Source organism: Alligator mississippiensis, chromosome 2 (assembly GCF_030867095.1).
Source record: "Alligator mississippiensis isolate rAllMis1 chromosome 2, rAllMis1, whole genome shotgun sequence".
Lineage (NCBI taxonomy): Eukaryota > Metazoa > Chordata > Crocodylia > Alligatoridae > Alligator > Alligator mississippiensis.
In genome coordinates, this window is record NC_081825.1 from 71,334,800 (window position 1) to 71,360,100 (window position 25,301).

At 42.3% G+C, this 25,301-nt stretch overlaps 1 protein-coding gene and 2 long non-coding RNA genes across 3 annotated transcripts in view; 1 reads left to right on the plus strand and 2 right to left on the minus strand.

Annotated features, from left to right (window-relative positions):
* The window catches only part of ENPP6 (ectonucleotide pyrophosphatase/phosphodiesterase 6), a 70,479-nt gene extending 52,134 nt beyond the window's left edge, over positions 1-18,345 (plus strand). The window contains exons 5-8 of the mRNA XM_006272975.4: positions 1,048-1,227; positions 5,713-5,850; positions 10,697-10,820; positions 13,190-18,345. Of these exons, the coding sequence (XP_006273037.1) occupies positions 1,048-1,227; positions 5,713-5,850; positions 10,697-10,820; positions 13,190-13,395 (648 nt within the window). The 3' untranslated portion in view covers positions 13,396-18,345. The remainder of the gene's footprint in view (positions 1-1,047; positions 1,228-5,712; positions 5,851-10,696; positions 10,821-13,189) is intronic.
* LOC109281606 (uncharacterized) lies at positions 1,224-4,794 on the minus strand. The gene is made up of 2 exons (XR_002088283.2): positions 3,772-4,794; positions 1,224-1,825 (listed from the first exon to the last, which is right to left on the minus strand). It is a non-coding gene; the product is annotated as an uncharacterized LOC109281606 (long non-coding RNA).
* LOC109281607 (uncharacterized) overlaps positions 5,844-25,301 on the minus strand; it is a 28,285-nt gene continuing 8,827 nt past the window's right edge. Inside the window, exons 4-5 of the long non-coding RNA XR_009459781.1 lie at positions 10,338-10,581; positions 5,844-9,253 (exon numbers count right to left, since the gene is read on the minus strand). This is a non-coding gene — a long non-coding RNA (uncharacterized LOC109281607). The remainder of the gene's footprint in view (positions 9,254-10,337; positions 10,582-25,301) is intronic.

Consider the following 25,301-nt stretch of genomic DNA (forward strand, 5'->3'; position numbering starts at 1 on the left):
ACAGGCCTGGCCCAGCTCCCCCCAAGCCCCAGCTGGGGTAGCCGGGGAGAGGCCTGTGAGGTGAGGGGTCTCGATTCCACCCCATATTCCCTCCAGCCAAGCCAAGCCCAGATAGCAGCTCCGTGCTGCTCCCTCCCCCTCCCTCCCTTGGTAATAGCCCCAGAGCTGGGAGGGAGGAGTGGGGCATGGATGGGTAGGGGGGTCATTCAGCAGCCCCCTTGGAAGCTGCTGGAGCATCCCCACCTGCTGGCCAGGGCCCATGCAGGCAGGCTCAATCTCACCTGACCTAATAGGTGAACATCTGTTGGGTTGCGGGAAGGGACCTCTAACTCATGGTGCTTTATGTAAAATGCCATGAGTTAGGGTGCCTATAAATGTTTAAGGGTGTCACTCTAGATTTGTAAAATGTGCGTCTACTGGCTTCAAATCTAACTCCTTAAACTATAAAGGTATATTTGGATCAAAAGGGTTCAAAATTTAACCTACTGCTCCAAAATTCAGGGCTTAAAGATTTGAATCCCTCTCTAAATTTAATAGGATATACTATATTAAAGGAAAATTGCCATGGATTCACTTAAGTAGGGAAACATCACTTCTTATTCCATCCCTTTTCTTCCCACACATTTTTTTCTTTTGACAACTCAGTGTGAGCAGTATGGGTAAGAGTTACCCACATGTAGTACACATGCAATGATTCAGTGGTTTCTTTGAGGAATGCCACAAGGGTTGTCATCCAGTTTTTCAAATGAAGATACATTTCAAAAACCTTTAAGAGGAACCATTGACTTGTCATTTGCAGCAATTCAGTGGGAGGTTGGACTTGTTTTGGCAATTCTTCACTGCTATCTTTGAATCTCACAATAAAAAGACCAAGAGGAGACTTTTGACTGTTGTTGTAATTTACTGTAAAATATTCCAGGCCAAATTAACGCCTGATTTTACTGAAACCAGCAGACTTACAACAGGAATTAATTTAGCCACTATCACAGAATTTTAAGCACACTATATTCTTTTCCAACTATAACTGCTGTATTACTAACTTGACAGGACAAGGGCCTTCAGAGTGACCTGAATGTCATTCTTTTCTCGGATCATGGGATGACTGACATTTCCTGGGCGGACAAAGTGATCGAGTTGAAGAACTATATCAATATGGCTGATGTCATACAAATAAAAGATCGAGGCCCTGTTGTGAGCCTGTGGCCAGTTAAGGAGAAGCAGACTGAGGCAAGCAAATGAGTTACCTTTTTATTTTTTTTGTTTCATATAAATTATTTCTCTGCTATAGTTTTACTACTACCCAGATTCTGCCCAAAGGCAGGGTAGATATGCACTTATATAATTACTAAATAACATAAATATACAGAGCACAAGGTTTAATGAACCCCATTGAAAGTAGCAGGTGTTGTAGATCATGGGAGAGTTTAGTCCTGTTTCATACCTTACTAAACATGGCATGTAAAGAGCAAAACATTTTGAATGAAATGCGTATCAAACAACTCAAAAAACCCCTCTAAAAATGTGTATGCACTCTCATTATTCTGTACACATAGACAGACTCTCACACTAGCAACATGTTTGCTACAGACATAGAAGTAAACTCCTTGTTTTCTAAATTTTCAGTTTATTACTATAAAGCATTACCAACAATATCAAACCTTGGACTTAACATTAGAATTAATTAGATTAACATTAATTTGTGGATAGGCACCTAATAGAAGCAACCTGATTTTCAGAGATCATGGTACCCCCAGGCTTCCTTGAATTCAGTTGGTCTGAAAATTGGTTCAGCTCTCAATCCATTTTCAGGTACTTCAAATATGAACTGAAATTTAAGATCAAGGGTGAGATTTTTAAAAATGAGTTTAAGAGGGTTTTAATTCTTATTAATGTCAATAGAATTTGGATCCCTATGTTCCTTTTAAATTTCTGGGTTATTTTTGTACAATTTCATTATAAGAACCTTGTAAGAATGAGCCATGTTTGAGTTAATAAATGATAAAATCCCAGGGATGTTAGTTTTAGAACAGAAGTTACTATAACACTGGAAGTCAAATTGTGCAAAATAAGTGCATTTCAGGACTGAACTTCATGGATGTGCCACATGTGTAACTGATAAGATGCCACATCTGTAGTTTTGCTAAACATGTACTTGAGAAATTTATAATCTCTTATGAAAAAAAGATACCTAACCTTTGCTACTGCAAGATATTTTTTCCTGCAGCACATTTTTGTTAATTACAATTTCCTACCTCACTGTACTTTGTGGGGTATAGGATTATGGGAGAGTGCAACATATATAGTTTCCTGAACACAAAATGCTACTTGAGGATACAGAGCAGGCTTTTATTGTGACTTGATGATCTGAGCATCTTCATAGTTTCATAGTTGGTAGGGTCGGAAGGGACCTGAGCAGATCATCAAGTCTGACCCCCTGCCATAGCAGGAAAAAGTACTGGGGTCAAACGACCCCAGCAAGGTGTTCGTCTAACCTCCTCTTAAAGGGGTAGGAGCCAGTACCACCTCGCTTGGAAGTTGGTTCCAGGTCCTAGCTGCCCTGACTGAAGTAGCACCTCCTGATGTCTAGTCTGAATCTACCCTCTGCCAGCTTGTGACCGTTATTTCTAGTCACTCCTGATAGTGCTCAGGGGAACAGGGGCTCCCCCAGTGCCTGCTGGTCCCCCCTGACTAGTTTGTAAATGGCCACTAGATCCCCCCTCAGCCTTCTCTTGTGCAGGCTGAACAGGTTCAGGTCCCTTAGCTTCTCCTTGTAGGGCCTGCCCTGCTGCCCCCTGATCTTGCAGGTGGCCCTCCTCTGAACCCTCTCAATGCTGTCCACATCCCTCCTGAAGTGCGGCGCCCAGAACTGGATGCAGTATTCCAACTGCAGCCTGACTAGTGCCGCATAGAGGGGGAGGATCACCACCTTGGACCTCCTTGAGATGCATCTGTGGATGCATGACAAGGTGTGGTTGGCCTTCCTGAAGTCCAGAAAGACTACGTCCACTGCTACCCCTGCGTCTAAGGATTTTATGACCTGGTCATAGAAGGCCAACAGGTTGGTCTGACAGGTTGGATCTGCCTCTAATGAACCCATGTTGGGTGCCCCTAAGCATAACCTCCCCTGCTGGCCCCTCGTGGACATGCGCCAGGATAATTCTCTCAAAACGCTTACCCAGGACCGAGGTAAGACTAACTGGCCTGTAGTTTCCTGGGTCCTCCTTCCTCCCTTTTTTGAAAATGGGAACCACATTGGCCCTTTTCCAGTCCTCTGAAGTGAATGCCAAGGTCTAAAGCAACCTTAAAGAAATGTCAGCTCTCTCATCTAGCATTCATGGTGATGCAAGTTTTTTAAAAACTCAATGCCTGCTCTCCTTGCCTAACCGCCTTACTCAGAGGCTTCTGTTTGTGCTTGCATCTGCAAACCAGCAAACTTTAATGCTTGCGACTTACGTTGACATTGCTTAGACCCCTTGCTCATCAAAGCACTTAATCATAAGCCTAACTTCCTTTAAATAGCCACATATCCTTGTATAGTGAAGGAATTTAGAACATTGGTTCATGGTCTTTTTCGCCTTGCAGGATACCACAAGTATAATGCTTATTTCACTTCCCACATATGACGGCATTTCCTAAAAGGGAAATTAAATGAATTTCCTCTGTATCAGATTGTCATTCTAACTCATGTTGTGAAATAGGGGTAGGATACTTTGTAAGTATCCATTGCATTTGGAAACAATGAGACTCTTTATGAATCAACGTACAACTTACTGTATGAGTAGCAGGATCCGTCCCAGTGAATTCAGTTAACAGATATTGGTGCATTCGTTCTCCACGGTGACTTTACCTGTTGAGCTTTACTGTGAACTGTGTATTTTAGCAGAGGAAGTTGTGCTGCTTTAATGCTGCTGTAGTTTAAAAAAAAAAATGCAGTTGCACTATGTGTTGCACATTCAGTACATTGCTTTAATGTGACTTTTAAGGGCTGATATACACAAGGACTTTTGGAAACTTGTCACACAACAAAGCATCAATTCATCCATATTGGTTCTGAAGAGAACTTTATATCTTCAGAAATTGAGTAACTGTTCCCTACAGAATAGTATCTGCTGGTGTAATATTTTTGCACTGTTTTTCCAGAATGGCTTGAATCATCCTCCACATATATGATGAAATTACAGACCATAAAATAATATTGATACGCATACTGTTGTAGCATTGTACCTCTTCAAAACTCCATGCAAACACAGACTGGTTGAATCTCTGTTGATAGTTAGGCAACTTCAACCCCAACTGACAGATCAAGATGAGAAACACAGAGGTTAAAGAACTCATTCGAGGTCACACATAAGGTGGCAGTGAGAGAGCCTTGAATAGAACAACCCTTTCCTGCTCCTAGATATAGTCCATGAGACCACTAAACATCTTAGAGAGTACTTGCCATATTTACCCAAATACAAGATGCGTCTGAATTTAAGATAACCCCCAATAATTAGATTCTATACACAAAAAATGTATAAAATTTATTACAATTTTCCATGTATAGAATCTAATTATTGCAGGATCATCTTAAATTCATCCCCCCCACTGCTGCAGGTAGTGGGGGGAGAGGTGATGAGGGGGGCTGTAATGGGACAGGTGGTGGGGAAGACAGACAGTAGGGGAGGCAGTAAGGGGGCAGGCAGGGGAGGGAGCAGTAGGGGACAGGTAAAGCGGGCAAGTGGCAGGGGTCCAGTAGTGTGGAAGCAGTGGGGGAGGAAAGAAGCTTGACTCTACCACCTGTCCCCCCTGCACTTACCCCCCACAGCCTCAGGCCCCCACTCTGCATTCCACCCCCCTTATACAGCTGCCCCCTGCAGCCTTGGGCTCCCCCCACCCTCCTCTCATCTCTCTCCCCCTCCAAAGCCTCTCCCTACTGTCTGCCTCTCTAGCTACCCCTTACCTTTGCTCCAGCAGCAGTTAGCTCTGTCCCTGATGCAGCCTGAAGGAACTGAGCATGGTTCCAGCCCAGCCCCGTAGCTGTGGTGTAGAGCTGACACTGATGCTACAGGGCCACACTGGAGCCATGCTCTGTGCTCCAGGATGCAGCAAAGACAGAGCCTGCTGGTACAGAACATCAGTAAGGGGGACGGGAGGGGAGGGGAGGGGAGGGGAGGGGGAGAGGGAAGCCATATGGGAGGAGGGAGAAAGGGGTCAGCAGAAGCTTAAGCCTGTGTTGGAGTAGTGGTGGGAGGTGCAGGAGGCAGGGAGCAGGCAGCAGGATTGAGACTGGAGATGGAGCCACAGCAACTGCTTGCCCCCCACCACCTCGTACTCAATTCTAATAAGACAAGGGGCTTTCCTTCAAGTTAAATTGGAAAAAAAACCCTCGTCTTTTCATCAAGTAAATACAGTATGTCCACTTCTTCACTTAGTGCCTCTGTAATTGTTTTCAGTGTAGTAGTTGTGTCTGTCTAGATCCATAATCAATCAATTCTATGCACGCGCACACACACTCACTCACCTCACTCACACGGTTCTGTCTGACCAGATTTTCAGAGATACCTCCCAAACCATATCTACATGTACATCATTTATACCTGCAAAGCACCCTGTTTGAACGCACTAATGAGTATGAAGATGATTATCCATTCTGCTAAAATAGAAGTTTATAAGCACTAAGTGGTTCATGTGCAGTTTCTGCAGTCCGTCTAACTTTTGCTTCCTTTACAGATATATAATAAATTGAAAACTGTGAAATACATGGATGTTTATAACAAAGAGGATATTCCAGAGAGATTCTACTACAAAAAAGGAAAATTTGTCTCTCCTCTAACCCTTGTGGCTGATAAAGGGTGGTTCATAGCAGAGGTAAAATGTAAATCAAAATTATGATCTAAAAGTGAGTTTAAAAATTAAAAAAATACAATATTGTAAGAAAAAGATGGGAAATATACAAGACTAAGTATAAGAGATAGATTAATGACTTGTTTATTTGGTGTAAATATCACTGTATCCTATTTAAATATTAAAAATGTGCATTTTAGTGAAGTTAACGTGAGCAGTACACTAGATCAAACTAAAGCAAAATTAAGATCAGTTTAAAGATTTTATACTTGCTCCTGTTACCATATAATTAACTCTCCCTTGTATTCATCCAACTTTCCTCCCTTTCAACTTTCCTTTGGCCTGGTGCAAAGACTGCTTCTTGTTTCAAACTAGGGTTATCTTAACTTGTGACAGTCTTTCTTCTGCCTGGTTCTCAAACCACCGTTCTGACATCAGACTGTACCTTAAAAATACTGCCTCCTTTTTCACTTTACTCCCTCCCCAGGTATTTGCTATCATCTTGCCACCTATATGGTCTGCATTACTAATATTATTATCAATGATTCCTTGGCCTCTGGTATTTTCCCCAAATCTTATTAAAAGGGTAGGCTTTGGGTTTTTTTGTGGGGGGAGGAGGGGGTTGGAGGGGTAGGTCAATGGGGGGCTTGGAAATTACAAACTTTTAATTTATAAGGTTCCTATATCCAAAGATAACACTAAATACAATTTTTACTCATGACAGTGCTTCACTTAAACATTTACTACAAATACTAAAAAAGACAAGCATTTTCATATTATAAATATTCTGACTCTATAATATATAGGTTTTGCTATGTGTAATTATTTTGAAAATGTCATTAGTTTAAAGCACCAAATGTTAGTGGCTTGCATGTATAGGATATTTTATCTAGAAGGAACCCTAGACACTTCACAAACAGTGATCTTGATCTTCCATTTCTTGTCCTTCCAACTCCTACTTAATTCAGGCTTTAGAAGAAAAGACTATACTCCTGATTTTGGTGAACAGGGATTGGGTAAACCACCACTGAAATGTAACCATTTCTGGATCAGAATACAGTGGCTTTTCAAGAGCCCAAGATAGCAGGTACTGAATATCGGCACTTATGTCCCAGAAGTATTGGACCCTAACAAATGCATAGAACAGCAACACTATTCCACAGTTTGAAGGCAGGAATTGAAGAATGCCTTACCCAATTGAAAGTGCAGACTGTGACTAGGCAAACTATAATTAGATATTATAGAACTTGACCACTATGTCAGTTTAACTTTATTTCCCCACAAAAAAACTTCATGAGATTTTAGGGATCTTAAAAATGTCAAGATTTTGGTTTTATAGCTTATTGCACATGCAGTCATTCACTTTTTAATTTTTAACTTGAAAGCACTCTTTTAAACGAAGTGGGATTTGTTATGCCAATAGATAAAAGGGAGATTTGTGCCAAACTTACTATAAAATATTACTATTATTTTGTACTTATATTTCATACAAGTATCTCAAAGTACAATGTAAACTTTAATTAAGCCCCAAAACACACATCTGCATTAGGAAAATATGCACAAACATTTTATAGATGAGTAAATTAAGGCCCAATATTAAGGGAATTGCCCATGGTCACATATCCAGTCTGTAACAGAGCTGGTAACAGAAACTAGAAGTCTAGCCTCCCATTGTAATCCCTAGACCACATTGCTTCACAGATTAACACAGCTAAACAGAATGGCTTCCTTTATGCCTGTCATAGTTACTTACCTGCCATATACTAATCTAGTAGACTGACAGTATCACATTGCTAATGTGTCACATCCAATGAGGTGTGGAGGGTTTTACATAAATGTACCTTTAGAAAAAGAAATTATTCTTGTATGTAGACTGGTGGGCTGCACATTTTCATTATAAAGATCTAAAAGCTACTGCTCAACCTCATCATCTAAAAAGGCATCTGAAACCATTTCCCCAAACATATTTTTTTTAATTGTTATAACTAAAACCCTTTCTCTAGCACTGGTGCTTGCCATGGAGAACATTTTTATGAATCCTGAAAAAGATTTTTTTTAAATCATGGAAACTCTGACAAGCTCTTAATAACAGTGGAGCAAATATTTCTGCTGTAATAATTATCTCTGTCTGCCCATTCCTTCCTATTGTTTCTGATTTTCATGTCATATTTTTAAAATAGTAATTGACTTTTCTGTTATTTTTTTCTGCTCAAATGGCTGAAGAAAGGCAGCTAAGCTCCTTCCTATTGTGCACACTTCATATTTTTTTTAACTTCTCTGTTGGTTGTAGCACTCTGTTAGCAACTAGGAAATACCATTTCTTTGTAGTAGTTCACTACCTTGCATGATTTTGGGAGGCAAGGGGGAATGAGTCTGGAATTCTGTCATTTTCTTCACATTCTAGACTCTACCAGCCAAAACTCCCAATTATTTTTTGCTTCTTTTTTAGTTCTATTGGTTTGGATCTTTATATTCTTCCTACAGTACTTTTACACTACTATATAGAATGGTCTTTCTGTTTACTGATTCTGTATCCTCAGTTTGCTTTTCAATACCAAGTTTTTATGATTCAGTCTCTCAACCCTAAATGCTTTACTTACCAGCTTGTTTTATTTTACACACTTGTACTTCTGGACATTCCACAACTTAAATGATTGCAAAGTTAGAAACATAAACGTGCAGGAAACATTCAAAAGTCAGGAACCAAAGGCATCACAGTGACCTAGGGCACTAGTGTTTCCTCTGGAGGTAACTATTTAATTATTTTAGACATGTGTCCTAGCCCCATTTGTGCACATAAGAAAATCACCACAATTCAATGCACTTCAAAGCAACTAGGACTCTGGTCCCCAAAGAAGCCAGAACTGGGCTAGAAGGGGTGTTTGTTACAAGTCAAAAGTGTGTTGCCTTTTTAAGTGCCATGTTAGGAAAGTTGCACTTCATCTGCCTGAACAACCCCTGCCTCAATATAGTGCTGTCTGAATTTCATGAGCCCCAGATTCACTTGCAATTGGAAAAAAAAGTAACATGTTTTCTGACCCAAATATTGGCAAATGTAATAGAAATTGCTGAGCTTTTGACTGCTCTTCACATCTGCAATAACGTATTATTCCCTTTGTACTTGGGCTGATGATTGAAGGGCATTTCATTTCCTGGATTTGACATTAGTAGGGAAACAGCTGAGTCCACAACATCTGACAGTATTTCTGAAAGGTTTAACTTCAACTATGTCATGATAGCTCCAAAGAAACTTTTCAAATTAGGTAAAACTTGGCATGTCTTGAGTTGATGCTAACAAAAGCAGTACAGCTTCTCTCGTGGTGTACAGTCCTTTGACAATTAGTTTCCTGGAACTGCATTAAACAGAGTAGTGCACTACAGTAGAAGAGTAGAATGAGTCCGTTTTCTCCTCTGTTTGCTTCGAGTGCTGTCAGTGAAATAGAGGGAGACAAGGAAAGAAATTTAATTTGTCAGCTAAAGTTGTTCAATTGTCTAGTACATCTGCTGACTATTATACACAAAGAACCAGAATGGACACTAAAGAGGTTCCTGCAGTTAACAGTCTAAAGAGCTGAGCTTTATAATAATACTTATTATAGTTCTGACAGTTTCTATACATGGTTAATTCTTGAGTGGTTTTGGTGGGATAAAATCAGACAAATTTATGGTGGGGGGGGAGGAAAGGAAATGTAAAGGCATCTTAAATCAATGTCTCATTTATGAGAGCTAGAGTTATAAGGTAAACACAATAGCTCGGGACAGACATTACACACAAACCGGTTTAAGTGATCAGAAACTGGTTTAAACCTGTAATAGATGTTCAGTGCACATAAACCAGTTTGAAAATGGCTGAAATCAGTTTGAGATAAACCTGATTGAATGTAGCATCAGACTTAACTGATTTGGCTCAAACTGGTTTATGTAAGGTCTATCCCAGACCCCTTGCTGGTTTAAGATAAACCAGACTCCCCCAGCATCCCAATATCCTCTCTAGGCTGAGCAGAGCTCTCTGCTCCAAAGTAGAGCTGGCCCCTCTCCTCTGCTCCCTGGCAGGAGCTCTGGCAGAGACTGCAGGTACAACAGGGTCTGCCTGGCTTCTCCTTACCCTATCTCCCCGCTCTGCCTCGCTGCTGACGCAGGAATCCCCCACTCCCTCCCTCCCATCTCCCACAGCACAGACCCCAATCCCATGGACCCTAGGAATGTGGTATACCTGCTAATGCTGAGAGGTTTCTGTGTATATCTTCAATTTCACTGGGACAGGCAGACAGAACAGTGACTGCTTATGGCTTTTTGGAGCTAATCAACAAGTTAGCCGGTAAGCTGTTTAAGAGGAGCTTAAACTGATGGAGAGAGGCTATTGTTTTGCTTGACTTTACACTGTCTGCAGCAAACTGACAGAGGCAGGGAATGAGATTGAAAAGCTCCATATCATCAACAGATGCATGCACTACACACCCCTCCTTGCCTCAGAGTGCTAGCCCGAAGCTGGGGTCTGGCAACACACTCACCCCTTGAGCAGCCAGCAGGAAAAAGCCTGGGATGGTGCAGGCAGGGTGGGGGTTTACACCCCTCCCTAATCAGAGCCTCCTGCTGGGGCCTGGTCACGCCCCCGCCGCCCCTCAGCTCAGCACTGTGCAAGGGACTGGGGGCTGCTCTAGCGCCCCCCCAGGCTTCTAGCTTGAGCCACTGCAGGCATGTGCCTGAATTTCCTCAGTCTGACTGCTACAATCCTATGACGGCAGAACATAAAATCTGTAACAAAATAATGTAATAAACAGTATGTTGTTAATGATGTATTTCTTTCATTATTTGAAGGCTCATTCTTATGGCAGATTTATGTTAATATTATTCTGTTTTCACTCCCCAGAGTAAAGAGAAACTTCCATATTGGGAGAATGGTACAGGGAGAAAGGAGGCCTGGCAGAATGGATGGCACGGATATGACAATGAGCTCATGGACATGAGGGGATTCTTCCTTGCATTTGGGCCAGGTAGGCCAGCTGGATTATCGAGCAATGAGAGAAAACTGTGCATGCACACACACATGCATGCCCATGCATGCACGCATGCGCGCACGCACACACACACACACACACACACCACCTACAACAGCTTCAGAGGAAAGGCAGGTTCAGAGTACTGCACTGGTTTGGATGATGAGCTAGTGCAGAAATTAATTTGAGAAACCAAGCCCTTTTGTCCATAGCCCCTTTTAGTTTGCAAGCGTGACTTGAAATCTGGTGAGAAAAAATCAAGATTATATTTCTCTGTGGGCAGTCAGACATCATGCACAGCCAGCTGGTATACATGTCACCAAGATAATATTGGCATTGGGTATCCCTTTCTGTTAACACTCTCCAAGGCCAGCACATAGGCACATGAGTTTCATCACTAGGTCTTGCACTGTTTGAGAGTCCTATTTGCAGAAATCATTCAGTACCAGTGCACACTTCCTGAATTTTTCCATGCCCCAAAAATATACATTGTTTTATTCATGCTTCCATGACAGACATACCTCCATGGACTTCCCAGTCACCTGTAACTATCTGGGACCTAATGGAGTCTCAGAAACTGAACTCCTTGTGTATTTCTGTTCCTTCTATAATTAAACAATTGCAGTGTGCACAAGATTTCATCTTTAGACCTAAACACACTTGCTAGATTTGCAATATTATAGATTTCCCTTTATAGATGAGAAAACTAGTAAAAAAAAAATCCCTCAAAATGATTTGCCAAGTGTATCAGCAAGTTTCCTGGGTTCCATCTACTGGATATTAGGACTGTGCGAAGCTTTGGCTGCTGATTAGATTTGGTGGAGATTTGGCCCAATTCGTTGGCCAAATCTGAATCGAATCAGGAGACCCTTTAATCTCTCCGAATTGAATCGGAACCCTCTGAATTGATTTGGAGAGATTCAATGATTCAGACATAGGCGCAGCTTTACATGTTTTTTCTACAAACCTCAAGGTATCAGGTGGCTCGTGTGAATGATGAGATGTTGAGGTGGATGGAGTGTTCCACAGGAGCACTGGGGGGTGGTCCCCAGTGTGCTCGGCAGCAGACCCGGAAGTGGACCAGAAGTACTTCTGGTCCACTTTTGCGTCCACTGCAGAGCATGTAGGGGACCCTTCCCCTACCCCCCGACTCAGTGACTGGTGCCTCCTGGGTCTGGGGTGGCACCTGGAGTCTCCCCATGGCCAATTGCTGAACCAGGGGGGCACAGAGGGGGTCCCCCATGCACTCGGCAGTGGACCTGAAGTACTGAGCATGCAGGGGTCCCCCAGCGCTCCTGTGGGATGCTCCATCCGCCCCACCATCACAGCATTCACGAGCCACGCCTGGTACCTCAAGGTATGCAGAAAAAACATTTAAAGCTTTGTCTATGACTGAATCACTGATTCTCTGAATCAGCACCAAATCTTCAGATTTGGATCCAGCCAAATTGAATCAGGACAGTGATCCAAATCAGTGAATCAAATCACTGTCCCCTGATTTGGGTCAAATCCGAATCAAATACAGCCCATTTCGCATACCCCTACTGGATACTGCTGTTCTCACCTAACCTGGCTTGAGTTTTTAATGCTATTCAAAAGGGATGCATTCTTTTTTATTCTTGGCAAAGGGCTCATCAAGACAGAGCAGGTCCTTTGACAGGGTTCATGCAATCACAGTTCACATTCCCATGAAGATGTAGAGATTATTTGATCCTCATTTTGTCAGACCCTTTCAATACTAAATAGTACACATCTTTTGCAAGTGAGAAATAAAGACAGAACCTGGGATGCAGTCACTTTAGAACAAAAGTGTGCTGAAAAGCTGTAAAGCACTGATTTTCAGCTATGGATCTGGTGGCACCCCTGGGTGCCACCAGATCCTTTGAACGGTGCCACAAGGTGTTAGGATATAAGCAGATAAGCAAAGGATCATGCTTGTCCCTGCCTGACTAATCCCCCATCTCCACTGCCTGGCCCTTCTTCAAGGAGGTAAGCACTGTAGCATATGAATTGGTTTTTGAATTTAGGTGCCAGTCAATTCACAAAAGTTATGAAGGGGTGCCTCAAATCCAAAAAGTTTGAGAACCCACTGAATTAGAAATATGCTGAAATACTCAAACATGTAACAATGTAAATACTTCCTGTGTTTGACAACTTCCTTCTTTTTTATTTACTAAATCATTTAACAAATAAAGCCCTCAAGATTTTCTATGAGTATCTAAAAGGGCTAATGGGCTTGTCTATGTTAACGCCCTGCTCAGCAATACTCCTACAATTCAAAGTCTGAAGGCAAAAGAGATGATATAATGTTAAGTCCTCCCTGATATCCAGAAACTAAAACATCTCTATGCATGTCTTTCTTTCAGATTTCAAATCTAACTACAGAGCTCCTCCAATCAGATCAGTCGATGTTTACAACATCATGTGCAATCTTGCAGGAATAAAGGCACTGCCAAACAATGGATCCTGGTCCAGAGTGGAGTGTATGTTAAAAAATAATGCCAGTTTGGCACAGTTATTCCACTGGAGCAGCTGTGTACTGGCATTGTTTCTATTTTTACTGTTTGCATAGCATATCTTGTTTCTCTGCCTCCAAAACAATGTTGGTCAGTGTAATTAGTAACTCGCTTTTTTTAAAATTCTTCATTTGAATAATAGCTTCATTAACAGAATATTGTCTGGGTAAATTGCACATATTGGCCCAAAGTCATACCTCAAGTTACCCCTAGGATAAATCTCCATCCTCCTCCTATCACAATAGTTATAATAATGTGTGGCCAAGATTTGCTTTCCTTTATGCTGTGGTAAATATAGACAAGATTCAGGAGTCATTATTGCTCATTTGGATTTGCCCCATTACCAAGGAGCGCAGAATCTAGGCCCCTCTATTTTTAAATCTCCTGGGTTTTGTTCAGCTGGCTTGGTTTGATATTTCTGGGGAGAACTCACCTTCATAACTAGGGAAATGCTTTCACTGCTGTATTGTTTAGGAGCTCAGGCCTGGTTTTCACAATTTTACCTTTTGTTTAACTCTGGATTATATATCTCCACTGGAGCCATGGTTTTCCTTTGCAAAACCAAGATACCTGTGGTGAACATGGCCCCCTTCCCAAAACAGGAAAGAAGTAGCTGTTCTCTACTAAACTACAATATGTACAACTCCTAACAGCTCTATTCTAGATGAGGTACATGGGAGGATGTAGGAGCCATGAATATAGCATCCTTCTTTTCCTAGATTTTCTCTCTCCATGTGCCTCAGGGTTTCAGTAGACCAGTCAACCAAATTTTGCTCCCTTTCAAATCACAAGAGTTTTGCTATTGATGTCAATAATATTAAGACCAAACAGGGAACAAGAGCTAAACAAAGTCAATCCTGAACTCAGGTCTCCCCATGTGATAATCTACTAGTGGCAGCATAACTAGGAGTGGGTGAGAGGGGTAACAACCCCAGGTGCAGAGCTCATGGAGGTGCAAGAATGGCAATCGCTATGCTGCCAGCCCAGCTGCCACCCAGAATGCAAAACTTCCTAGTTATGCCCAAAAGAATAATTAGCAGGGTTTGTGCACTGCTGCTGTTGCCATGGCATGGACTCCCTGGGGGTTGCTGACGCAAAATTTGTGCCTGGGACTGATGCCCTGCTCACCCTCCCCATGTTATGCTACTGGTTACACTTCTGCTTACTAGAATGGCCCACTGATGATTTTAAATTAAGCCCATGAGAACATATAAAAAGAGCAGAGCGGGAAGAATTTTTTCAGTGAACAATAAATACATTGAAAAAAATGCAGTTTCCAGATTACCAAAATACTCCTGAAACCTAGAAAAATCGGGCAAATAATTTTGGCTGGAAATCATTTTGGAAGAGTTGAAACATTTCATTTGGACTTTTCTCAAAATGAAATACATCACCCTTCTGTTTTTAGGCAACTTCATTTTTTTTTAAATTGACAGAAATTAAAGGAAACCACTAAAGAACTGCAAAGCAAGACAAAAATCGAAAAAAAAATTCTTCTCAGACAAAATATTTCTGAGAGCCCAAAACAAAATTTTATTTCAGTCACATTTGGTCCATCATTGAACCAAAAAAACCCCAAGCCATTAGTCATGAAGCTCTAAAAAAGGTATTTTACAATTCTAATTTGCCACAGCATCCATCCCTCACTTTTCCTCAAAATCTAACCATTTATTTAAAAAAAAAAAAATAATGGTTTTAGTCCTTCTGGTTGTGAAAAAGGTCCTGAAAATGTGAATCACCTGTAAACTGATGCTGCAGCTGAGTCTGCTGGCAGCTTTAGACACACTCCCTGAAATGTACAAGTAGTCCTCTTTATCTCAGTTGGACACTGAAATATGAAAGACATTAATTTAAATGTAATCATTGTTAACTATTTAATTGCTCATTGTTTTAGCAGAAAATATCCCAGCTATACACATTATCATGTAGCCCCCACAACTCTCCAAAACGGTTCCATTTCCAAACCTTCAGGCTTCCCTGTACCAAGTTTTACAGTGCAGATACAGACTGCCAGTAGAGAAACCTGGAGCATATAGAAAATGGAAAGCATAGGAACAATGGAAAACACATGCATTTAATATCAGAATAAATAACACATGATTCTTCAAACTCTTATGTTCATGTTTAATTAACTCAACCTCACATCTGCATTTAAATAACATTTAATTCCCAGTCTGCTGCAGAAACAAGAGCCTTTTGTCTGAATTTAGACTCAACTTACTGTGGACTATGGCAGGATATCCCTATGGATCTACAAGATAAGAACTCAATCTAGCTTGCCAGAATTTTACTGGATTTCTTTCTGTCTCAATATCTGAAATGATTTCAATGGTTAATAGATCTAACGAAGTGTCAGTGCCAGAAAAATGTCTGAAGTCTTATGTTGTGCTTATGTAAAATTGTTAGGGAGGGAAGACCATCCTAACCAATAGAACGCACACAAATGAAAGAGCAAAGATGGACAGAAACACAGCAATTCATGTGCATAGGTGGAAAAAAAAAGACCCCTCATCTAGCCACATAAGGTCTTCTCCGTCTATCAAAATATGTTAGTGACAAGCACAGTAAAGCAGCTTGGAACACAGGTGTGTCTCCAAACATTAATTGATGAAGCAGTGGAAGATAACATCACTCCTTCAGGTTATAGAACAGACTCACAGGGTTGGAAGAAACTTCAAACGTCATCTAGTGCACCCCTCTGCAGAGATGCAGGATGCATTATTCCTAAATCATCCAAGACAAATGCCTATCCAGCTTCCCTACACAGCTTGTTTCACGGTCCTACTATCCTCACAGTTAAGTTAGTCCAGTATGTCAACTGAACTTGTGAGGATTTTTAGCACCTACTGATTTTTAAATAATAGCAAAAGGGGAACTGGGGGGGGGGGGGGGGGGTTAAGTGTTTGTCATTTAAGCAGAATAGTATGCCATGCACGCAGCTGTTTTCTGCACCAGTCACACAAACTTGGTGGACTATCAGCCCTTGTCCCAATAATGAGATGAGAGAGAGCCTATAGGAGACAGCCAAGTCCAACATTTAAACCCATCTCTCAGACTTCAAGGCTAGGGACCAAAAAGTATTCCAAATGAAAATGTAACGAATTTATCAGCCCAGGGATCTTAATTGCAAAGTTGTACTGGTCATGTTCATAGACTCTGGGAGGGAACATACAGGAAAATCCAACAGTAGACCTGATTATACAACCCAAATATTGATTTCAGCACATATAGACCTGAAAATTCAGCACTAGTTAACAGAACACAGCAAAATATACTCCCTAAAACAATAGCTATTATATTTAAATTCAAAAGATTAATTTCACTTTGTTGTTAAACTACTTTGTTGCTATATTCCTTGATGCTAAATGTCAGGAATATTCCTGCATTTACAAATGGTAGTGATAAGCAATGTACACGGTCACATCATTCTATTTTTTCTAAAGTTTCCACTTAAAAATGAACACATCTGGAAGAAAGGCACATAGAGCTTGAACCTGTAAATTGCTGAGAACCCTTTATGCCCAATGACAATGATGCAAGTGCCAGGTATTCAGCAGAACCTCAAAGAAGGTGCTCGAACACTGATCAGTTGAATTTTTAGTGAAGAATTTGCAATAGATAAAAGTTTTTTGGAAAAATCAGGTTTCGTCCTGAAAGAAATAAGCCCCTACAACTTAATAGTCCCATGGATCCAGCATAAAGCACATTCTAGTGAAGCTTGGTACAGTGAGTTTAAGGGTAAATTATTACAACATAAAAAAAAAAAAATCAAATTAAACTTGACAACAGGCTTCTGTAACAGCCATAAAGATTTATGTAATGTGTTTCTAAAGCTCAAGTGAACCATCAAATCAACTGAAAAAAAATAGAAAATCAGTCTTTGTTATCAAGCTGTTGAGCATAAAAGGCAATTTAGTGCTTTCTAAGCATTTGCAGTGGCTGTAAAACAAGCAGCTATTGTTCAAAGTTACCATTGCTCTTTAATGGACCAGGCTGAATGGATTCATTGAGTGCATTTTTTTTAAAGTGAGAAAATTATCCACATAAAAGATAACTAAATGACTAAATTACAAAGTTTTGTTTGAAAACCAACAGAATGCATAAAATGCATGCTAATCTTTCCACATTACAAGCTTCATGGAGAAAATTCTGATTTCATTTTTAAATGCATATCAGGAATAACTTTATTAAGTCAGCTGAGTTTTTCTAAATTGAGATCAGTGCAAATGAGATGAGCACTTAACTATCATTGCTTGTGTATAAATGGGTAATAAATATATTCAACTTGCTGTATCATTTGTGCAAATATTGCAGGGTTCATTTTCATAATATACTAACAGTTTGATGGGGTTCAGGGCAAACACTGTAAGCCTGATCATGCACCCCAAAATATACTTGATCTACAAAAGGGAAATTGTATGCTAGAAATACATGAAGCTCAGCAACTTCAGGAGAACAAAGTTCAATTATATTTTAGGAATGTGTCTTTCTTGCTCAATATTTTGTACTTCTGTATTGATTAATGTTCTGGTTCAAAAACCAGTGTTTTAATTATAAGCATGCTTATCTGTACAGCAAGCAACTTAGGTGAATGTATTTTAAAAACCGTGTGTCTGAATGACGCGTTTGAAGAATGACTGCTTGTGAATGAGTGAATAAGTCTAAGAATGCTGCTTGCTTTCTGTGAGAAAAATATACATTTTTGTAAATACTGATGATTTCCAAAAAAAACCAGAATATCCTGCCTTTCCTATTTGATTGTTATATCAAAGTGTTGGCATATTGGTCCAATTTTCACTTCCTAGGATGCTGCAGCTTCTGCAGTATAAACAGTGTTTGAAGCTTATACTGATTGATCATCAGTAGGATGAATGATAACATTGTTTAGATAACTGGCAAAATCCTCAGCATGTACATTAGAGACCCTAAAGAAACTGTATTAGTTAATATGGCTTGTAAATCAGATAATTATTCCAGAGATATTACAATAAAGTTAATCTTTTGAATCTGTTTTTCTTCTGACTACATGCACTATCCATAGCTGCAAGATCCATTTTGTGCTACTGTATCACCTGAAGTCTCCATGGTTTTATTTGTACACACTCCTTATATGCTCTTTGGGATTTTTTCTTTGTTTGTAGAGCACGTAGTACAGTGAGGGCACGAATAGGTTCCTCAGTAGTACTACAATGCCAATAATAATGCAGACAGGTAATTATGTTCTGCTACACTGGGAGCAGTCCTGTGGAAAGCTGAGAACTCATACAAAATAATTTAGCCCAGATGAAAATGTACAAAGCCTTTAATTGTGCATCAAAGGTTTGAATCCAGCATCACATCACAGACCAGCCATTGTACTGCTCTATCTGAAGGTACTTGTGAGTCCGTTACTGGCATGCATCCCACATAAGTCACCTCTGTATTTAGCACCTGCTCTGCCCAATTGCTGGTCTCCAGTAGTGTAACTCCGAGTGGGCAAGAGGGGTACGCACCCTGGGCACCAAGTTAGAAGGGGTGCAGAATTGCCTCTCCTGACCATATTGCCATGCCTGCATCCTGACCATATTGCCATGCCAGGGACTTTGAAACAGTTCCCAGCTGCTTTTGCTTTAAGAGCAATGGAGCTGAAGCAACCACAGCACATACGGCAGCAGCTCAGCCAGGACTGTTTCGAAGTTCCTGCTGCCTCCTCTCCCATTCTTGACTCTCAGACCTGTGCCCTCCTGCCCCTGCCCTCAGAATTCACATGCCTGGCCCCTTCCCTCCACACTTTCCTATAGGGCTTCATGAACACTAAGGGCCAGATACTTGTGCTTAGATACCTACTGGGTATCTAAACACAATCCTATTCTGTCCTTCTCATGGCCCTAAAAACCTAGAGCCAAATGGCTAAGCGGAAGGTGCTTTAGAAAACAGACATGCTGACAGGTTTTCAGGGACTTAAGCAGAAGCCTAAACGTATAAGCAAATTTTAAAAGCCCAGAGACTCCCCCAAAGATTTTAACAGGAAATTGAAGGCAAGAAGCATGATGCTAGTGCTCAGAACTCATGGTAGAGGTGATATCTTTTATTAGGCCAACTAGAAGTTTGCAAAAAGTCTTTATTTGCAAGACTTTGGACACAGGCACCCTTCTTCAGGCATAGGAGGAAAGATTATAAAAGTTCTCCTACGCAGAAATGAAAGTTCACATTTCATAGATTCATAGATGTTAGGGTCGGAAGGGACCTCAATAGATCATCGAGTCCGACCCCCTGCACAGGCAGAAAAGAGTGCTGGGTCTAGATGACCCCAGCTAGATACTCATCTAACCTCCTCTTGAAGACCCCCAGGGTAGGGGAGAGCACCACCTCCCTTGGGAGCCTGTTCCAGACCTTGGCCACTCGAACTGTGAAGAAGTTCTTCCTAATGTCCAATCTAAATCTGCTCTCTGCTAGCTTGTGGCCATTGTTTCTTGTGACCCCCGGGGGCGCCTTGGTGAATAAATACTCACCAATTCCCTTCTGTGCCCCCGTGATGAACTTATAGGCAGCCACAAGGTCGCCTCTCAACCTTCTCTTGTGGAGGCTGAAAAGGTCCAGGTTCTCTAGTCTCTCCTCGTAGGGCTTGGCCTGCAAGCCCTTAACCATACGAGTGGCCCTTCTCTGGACCCTCTCCAGGTTATCCGCATCCCTCTTGAAGTGCAGTGCCCAGAATTGCACGCAGTACTCCAACTGCGGTCTGACCAGTGCCCGATAGAGGGGAAGTATCACCTCCTTGGACCTATTCATCATGCATCTGCTGATGCACAATAAAGTGCCATTGGCTTTTCTGATGGCTTCGTCACACTGCCAACTCATGAGTCCACTAGGACTCCAAGATCCCTTTCCACTTCCGTGCCACCCAGCAGGTCATTCCCTAGGCTGTAGGTGTGCTGGACATTTTTCCTCCCTAGGTGCAGCACTTTGCATTTCTCCTTGTTGAACTGCATTCTGTTGTTTTCTGCCCACTTGTCCAACCTGTCCAGGTCAGCTTGCAGCTGTTCCCTGCCCTCCAGTGTGTCCACTTCTCCCCATAGCTTTGTGTCATCTGCAAACTTGGACAGAGTACATTTCACTCCCTCGTCCAAGTCGCTGATGAAGACATTAAAGAGTATCAGTCCAAGGACCGAGCCCTGCGGGACCCCACTGCCCACACCCTTCCAGGTTGAGACCGACCCATCCACTACGACTCTCTGGGTGCGACCCTCCAGCCAATTCGCCACCCACCGGACTGTGTAGTCATCCAAGTCACAGCCTCTTAACTTGTTCACCAGTATGGGGTGGGATACCGTATCGAAGGCCTTCCTGAAGTCTAAGTATATGACATCCACCCCTCCTCCTGTGTCCAGGCGTTTCGTAACCTGGTCATAAAAAGAGACTAGATTGGTCAGGCACGATCTGCCTGCCACGAACCCGTGCTGGTTTCCCCTCAGCATAATTTGTCCTGCCGGGCTCTCGCAAATGTGAGCCTTGATAATTTTTTCAAAGACTTTACCAAGGATGGAGGTGAGGTTGACTGTCCTATAGTTCCCCGGGTCCTCCTTCCTCCCCTTCTTGAAAATGGGGACCACATTGGCCCTTTTCCAGTCCTCCGGGACTTGGCCCATGCACCACAAGCGTTCAAATATTCCCGCCAGTGGCTCTGCAATTATGTCGGCCAGTGCCTTCAGCACCCTTGGATGGAGCTCATCCGGGCCTGCTGACTTAAAGGCATCCAGTTCTTCCAAGCGACTCTGCACCATCTCAGGGTCTATGCATGGAAGTCTGGCGCCTTGCTGCTGCCTCTCTACAACCCCAGTGAGAGACTTGTCATGTCCCTCGCTTAGGAACACTGAGGCAAAGAACTCGTTGAGGAGTTCAGCCTTGTCCCCCCTGTCTGTCACCAATTGTTTCTGCCCATTTAGCAGGGGTCCTATTCCTCCCTGGGCCTTCCTTTTACTCCCTATATATCTAAAAAACAACTTCTTGTTGTCTTTTACTTGGGATGCCATCCTCAGCTCCATGGTAGCTTTGGCCCGCCTAACTGCCTCCCTACAAGCACGAGCAGAGGAGGTATATTCGTCTTTGGTGATCTCACCCTGTTTCCACTTTTTATGTGCTCCCCTTTTGGCCCTTAGGCTGCCCTGGATTTCTGTGGTCAGCCAGGGAAGCCTCCTGGCCCCTTTCCCTCTTTTACCTTGCATGGGGATCGTCTCGCTTTGTGCCCGAAGGATCATTTCCTTAAGGCATAGCCACCCTTCCTGGGCTCCCATCACTTCAAAACTCCTACTCTGCAGTGCGTCCTTGACTAATCGCCTGAGTTCATTGAAATCAGCTTTCCTAAAGTCTAGCACTTTCACCCTACTAGTTACCTTACCCACTCGAAGTCTTATGGTGAATTCTATTATTAGGTGATCACTGTCCCCCAGATGGCTACCGATCTGGAGGTCCCCTACCATGTCATCCCCCGTTGCCAATACCGGATCCAGTATGGCATTCCCCCTAGTGGGACCATGTACCTCCTGTGTCAGGTGGAGGTCTTGTACACAGGTTAGAAACCTGTGTGAGCGGTGGGACTTTGCCGTCTGTGTCTCCCAGCAGATGTCCGTGTAGTTTAGGTCCCCCATGACTACCGCCTCTTTAGCTTTTATGGTCTCTGAGAGCTGCCTCAGGAGCCCTGAATCTATTTCTTCCCCTTGATGTGGGGGTCTGTAGCAGACCCTCCTGGGGTCTGCTACAGACCCTTGTCTATTTCATAGGAGAGTTCAAGGTATGGTAAAATCTCCTGTTTGGAACAAGGGTGTACTTGGTAGCCATGTTGGCCTGAGACAAAAAGACATACAAAAAACTAGAACTCTTGGTTCCAAAATGATACCTTTTATTAGACCAACTGGAAAATGGCAAGAAAATTGTCCTTTTCTGCAAGCTTTCGGGAGCAAAGTTCCTTCGTTCTAGTTTTTTGTATGTCTAGTTCTAGTTTTTTGTATGTCTTTTTGTCTCAGACCAACACGGCTACCAAGTACACCCCTGAAACAGGGAAGATGCCGAATTTTAGCCGAGTTTGGATTTTAAACTTCATTGCAGAACAACATGGAAGTTTTTGTCTCCCTGCCAGCCATCTGACACCTCCAGGGAAGGAATTCTATCTGATCAATACATCAAAGAGCTACTCAACACAGCTCACAAAGACACTCATGGACCCAGAAGGACAGACTTCCATCTTCAGCTCTCTCTGTGCAAAAATTAAGTTTATTTCCTACCTATGGGGACTTTTTACCATCTTGTACCATCTACACTTTTCCCAGAGCCTGATGAAGGAACTTTGATCCCGAAAGCTTGCAGAAAAGGACAATTTTCTTGCCAATTTTCAGTTGGTCTAATAAAAGGTATCATTTTGGAACCAAGAGTTCTAGTTTTTTGTATGTCTGTTTGGAACAGTTCGTTTTAAGCAGATTAGGCTCATAGAAAGGTGCCTCCCCCCAGGGGTGTGCACAGCGGTGGAAGCTTTCTCTCCCCCAACTCCCAACAAGCCACTTGTGGCTCCATCCTGTGCCCCACTCAGTTCCATCTGGGAAGCCCCTGCCCCTGCCTCACTCCCCCCCCCCCCACTACACCCATTTCCTCCCCTCACCCTTGCCCCCAACAGACTTACCAGCCAGATGCTGCTGTTCAAGCTGCTGGGCTGCATATCAGCAATTGGATCGATATCGGCTGATATGGCTCGTTAATAATTGGCCATTGGTATCAACCCAAACATTCTTTATCAGTGCACCCCTAATGAAAGATATTTCCTCTACCCCAAGTTCTGATTCCTTTTGCCTCTAGACCAATACAGCTACAACCTAGATACCTAATGCTAGTGCCCAACATTTATGTCCTTATTTGGAGTGGCACAAGGATCATTGACCAGTTCATAGACAAATAATTTGGACTACACGTTGCAATCTGATGCCATTCTTAAACACATACAGACATTTCTTTGTCCAGTGCAATACTACCTAGAATATTCTACACAGTGAATAATACTTTGCACTTAACTAACACCTCTCATCTCAGGTTCCCAAAGTACTCAGCAAAAACTAATTAAGCCTCACAACAGCCCTTTCAGGTTTGGTACAACCCGGTTGATGGATAGCTACAGACAGGTGACAAACAGAGGGAGATATAACAATAATGTTATACTTCAGTTTAGTCTGTAATCCTAAAGTAGTTTTAAGATTTCTGATTGAAATTGCATTGCCTGTAGTTTTAACATTTTTGACATATAAATTGTTGATGAGTTTCAGAGTTAAACACTCCGCTGGTATGGAATGGCTGGCTCACACCACTCAGAAATGCTGCTTCAATCCCTGCCCCTATTCAAATTTTGACATACAAGTCAGCATGAAGCAGGTTTTCACTGCAAATGCAGTAAAATGCTATGCAGAAATCAAAGAGACCAGCAAAAGTGTACTCGCCTGGTGTATGAGTTCAAACTAATCCTTCAAAAACATGTTGTGTTATATGTTTGTTACGCCCACCAATCACCCCCTCTATATTCATACTGCAGAGCACAGGGTTGAGTTGAAGAACTCAAAGAGGATTTCCTGACTTTGTTCTCAGTGGAATTTCTCTCATTTTTTCTGAGATGCAGTTAACTCAACAACCTATGAGAGACTGCATCAAATAAAAAAATAAAATAACCATCACCTACCATCCAGTGTACCAGAAGGTCCTCTAAATCAATCAGCAGAGCTTCTGACAGCAAATGTCCTACAGCAGTGGTGCTCAACCTCTGGCTCACAGAGCCATATTAGCAGGGTTTTTTAGAGATCTAGAAATTTAGTCCTGGGAGCAATCAACACTGCCACCTCTCCCCCACCATCACATTTTCAAGCCCTGAAAATCAGATGACATGACCCTATGTCCTATCTGACGAGCAGGGTCAGAGCCATGGAACCCAATACAGCGCACAGGGCCAGAGCCCAATACAGCATACAGGGCTGGGGCTGTGGGCTTAACTGGCCCCATGTGCTGAACCAGGGCCCTGGCCTGGGCCCACACTCCCAATCCAGCCTGCAGACCAACCTCGCATCAACCAAGCAAACTCCCCACCTTTTTTTCCCCAGCTGCTAAATTTCATCCAGAAGTTAAACCCATGCTTCCCTGCATCGAAGATGTTACATGACTGCAAATGAAAGGGAGCTAAATAAATGTTGTCTGTAACATGGGGAAAATTTGAAAACTCTACTTTAGGATAATATTATTTTAATAGCTGTTTGGAAAGACTTCTCTTATATCCAATTACATACTAAAATGCTACTAAGTTTGCGAAGTCAAGCACTCAAAAATTAGGAAATTCAGGAATCAAAGTTCATCCATTGTCCCATGTACATAAAGATTGTGATTCATTTATTAATTGCAGCAATGGTGAAATTGCAATGGTGCCAACCCGCAGACCAGATCTTGGCCATGTCAATTGGCCAATGAGGCTCCCCATGGGTCCAGAAATTTGGGGATAGGAGAGCAGTGGTAATTAATACTGCCACTGCTCCCCCACTATCAAAATTTCTGGATCTGTGGGCCAGATGTCACAGCTCTATATGCAAAGCTGGACCCAATTGGATGTGCAAGGGTGGGGCATGAGGGCCTGATTTGGCACACCCTTGGGGGAGGCACCTTTCTCTGAGCCTAATCTGCTTAAAATGAACTGCTCCAAGTCCACCCCCCTGCTTAAAGAAGAACCATCCCTGTCAAAGCTTTGTCTAGTCGGGTCTTAAAAACCTCCAGGGATGGAGCTTCCACCACCTCTCTGGGTAACCTGTTCCAGTGTTTTACTACCCTCCTAGTGAGAAAATTCTAATATTTAACCTAAACTACCCTTGCTGCAATTTGAGACTGTTGCTCCTTGTTCTCTCATCTGCCACCACTGAGCTCCATCCTCTTTTCAACCCCACTTCAGGTAGTTGAAGGCTGCTATTACATC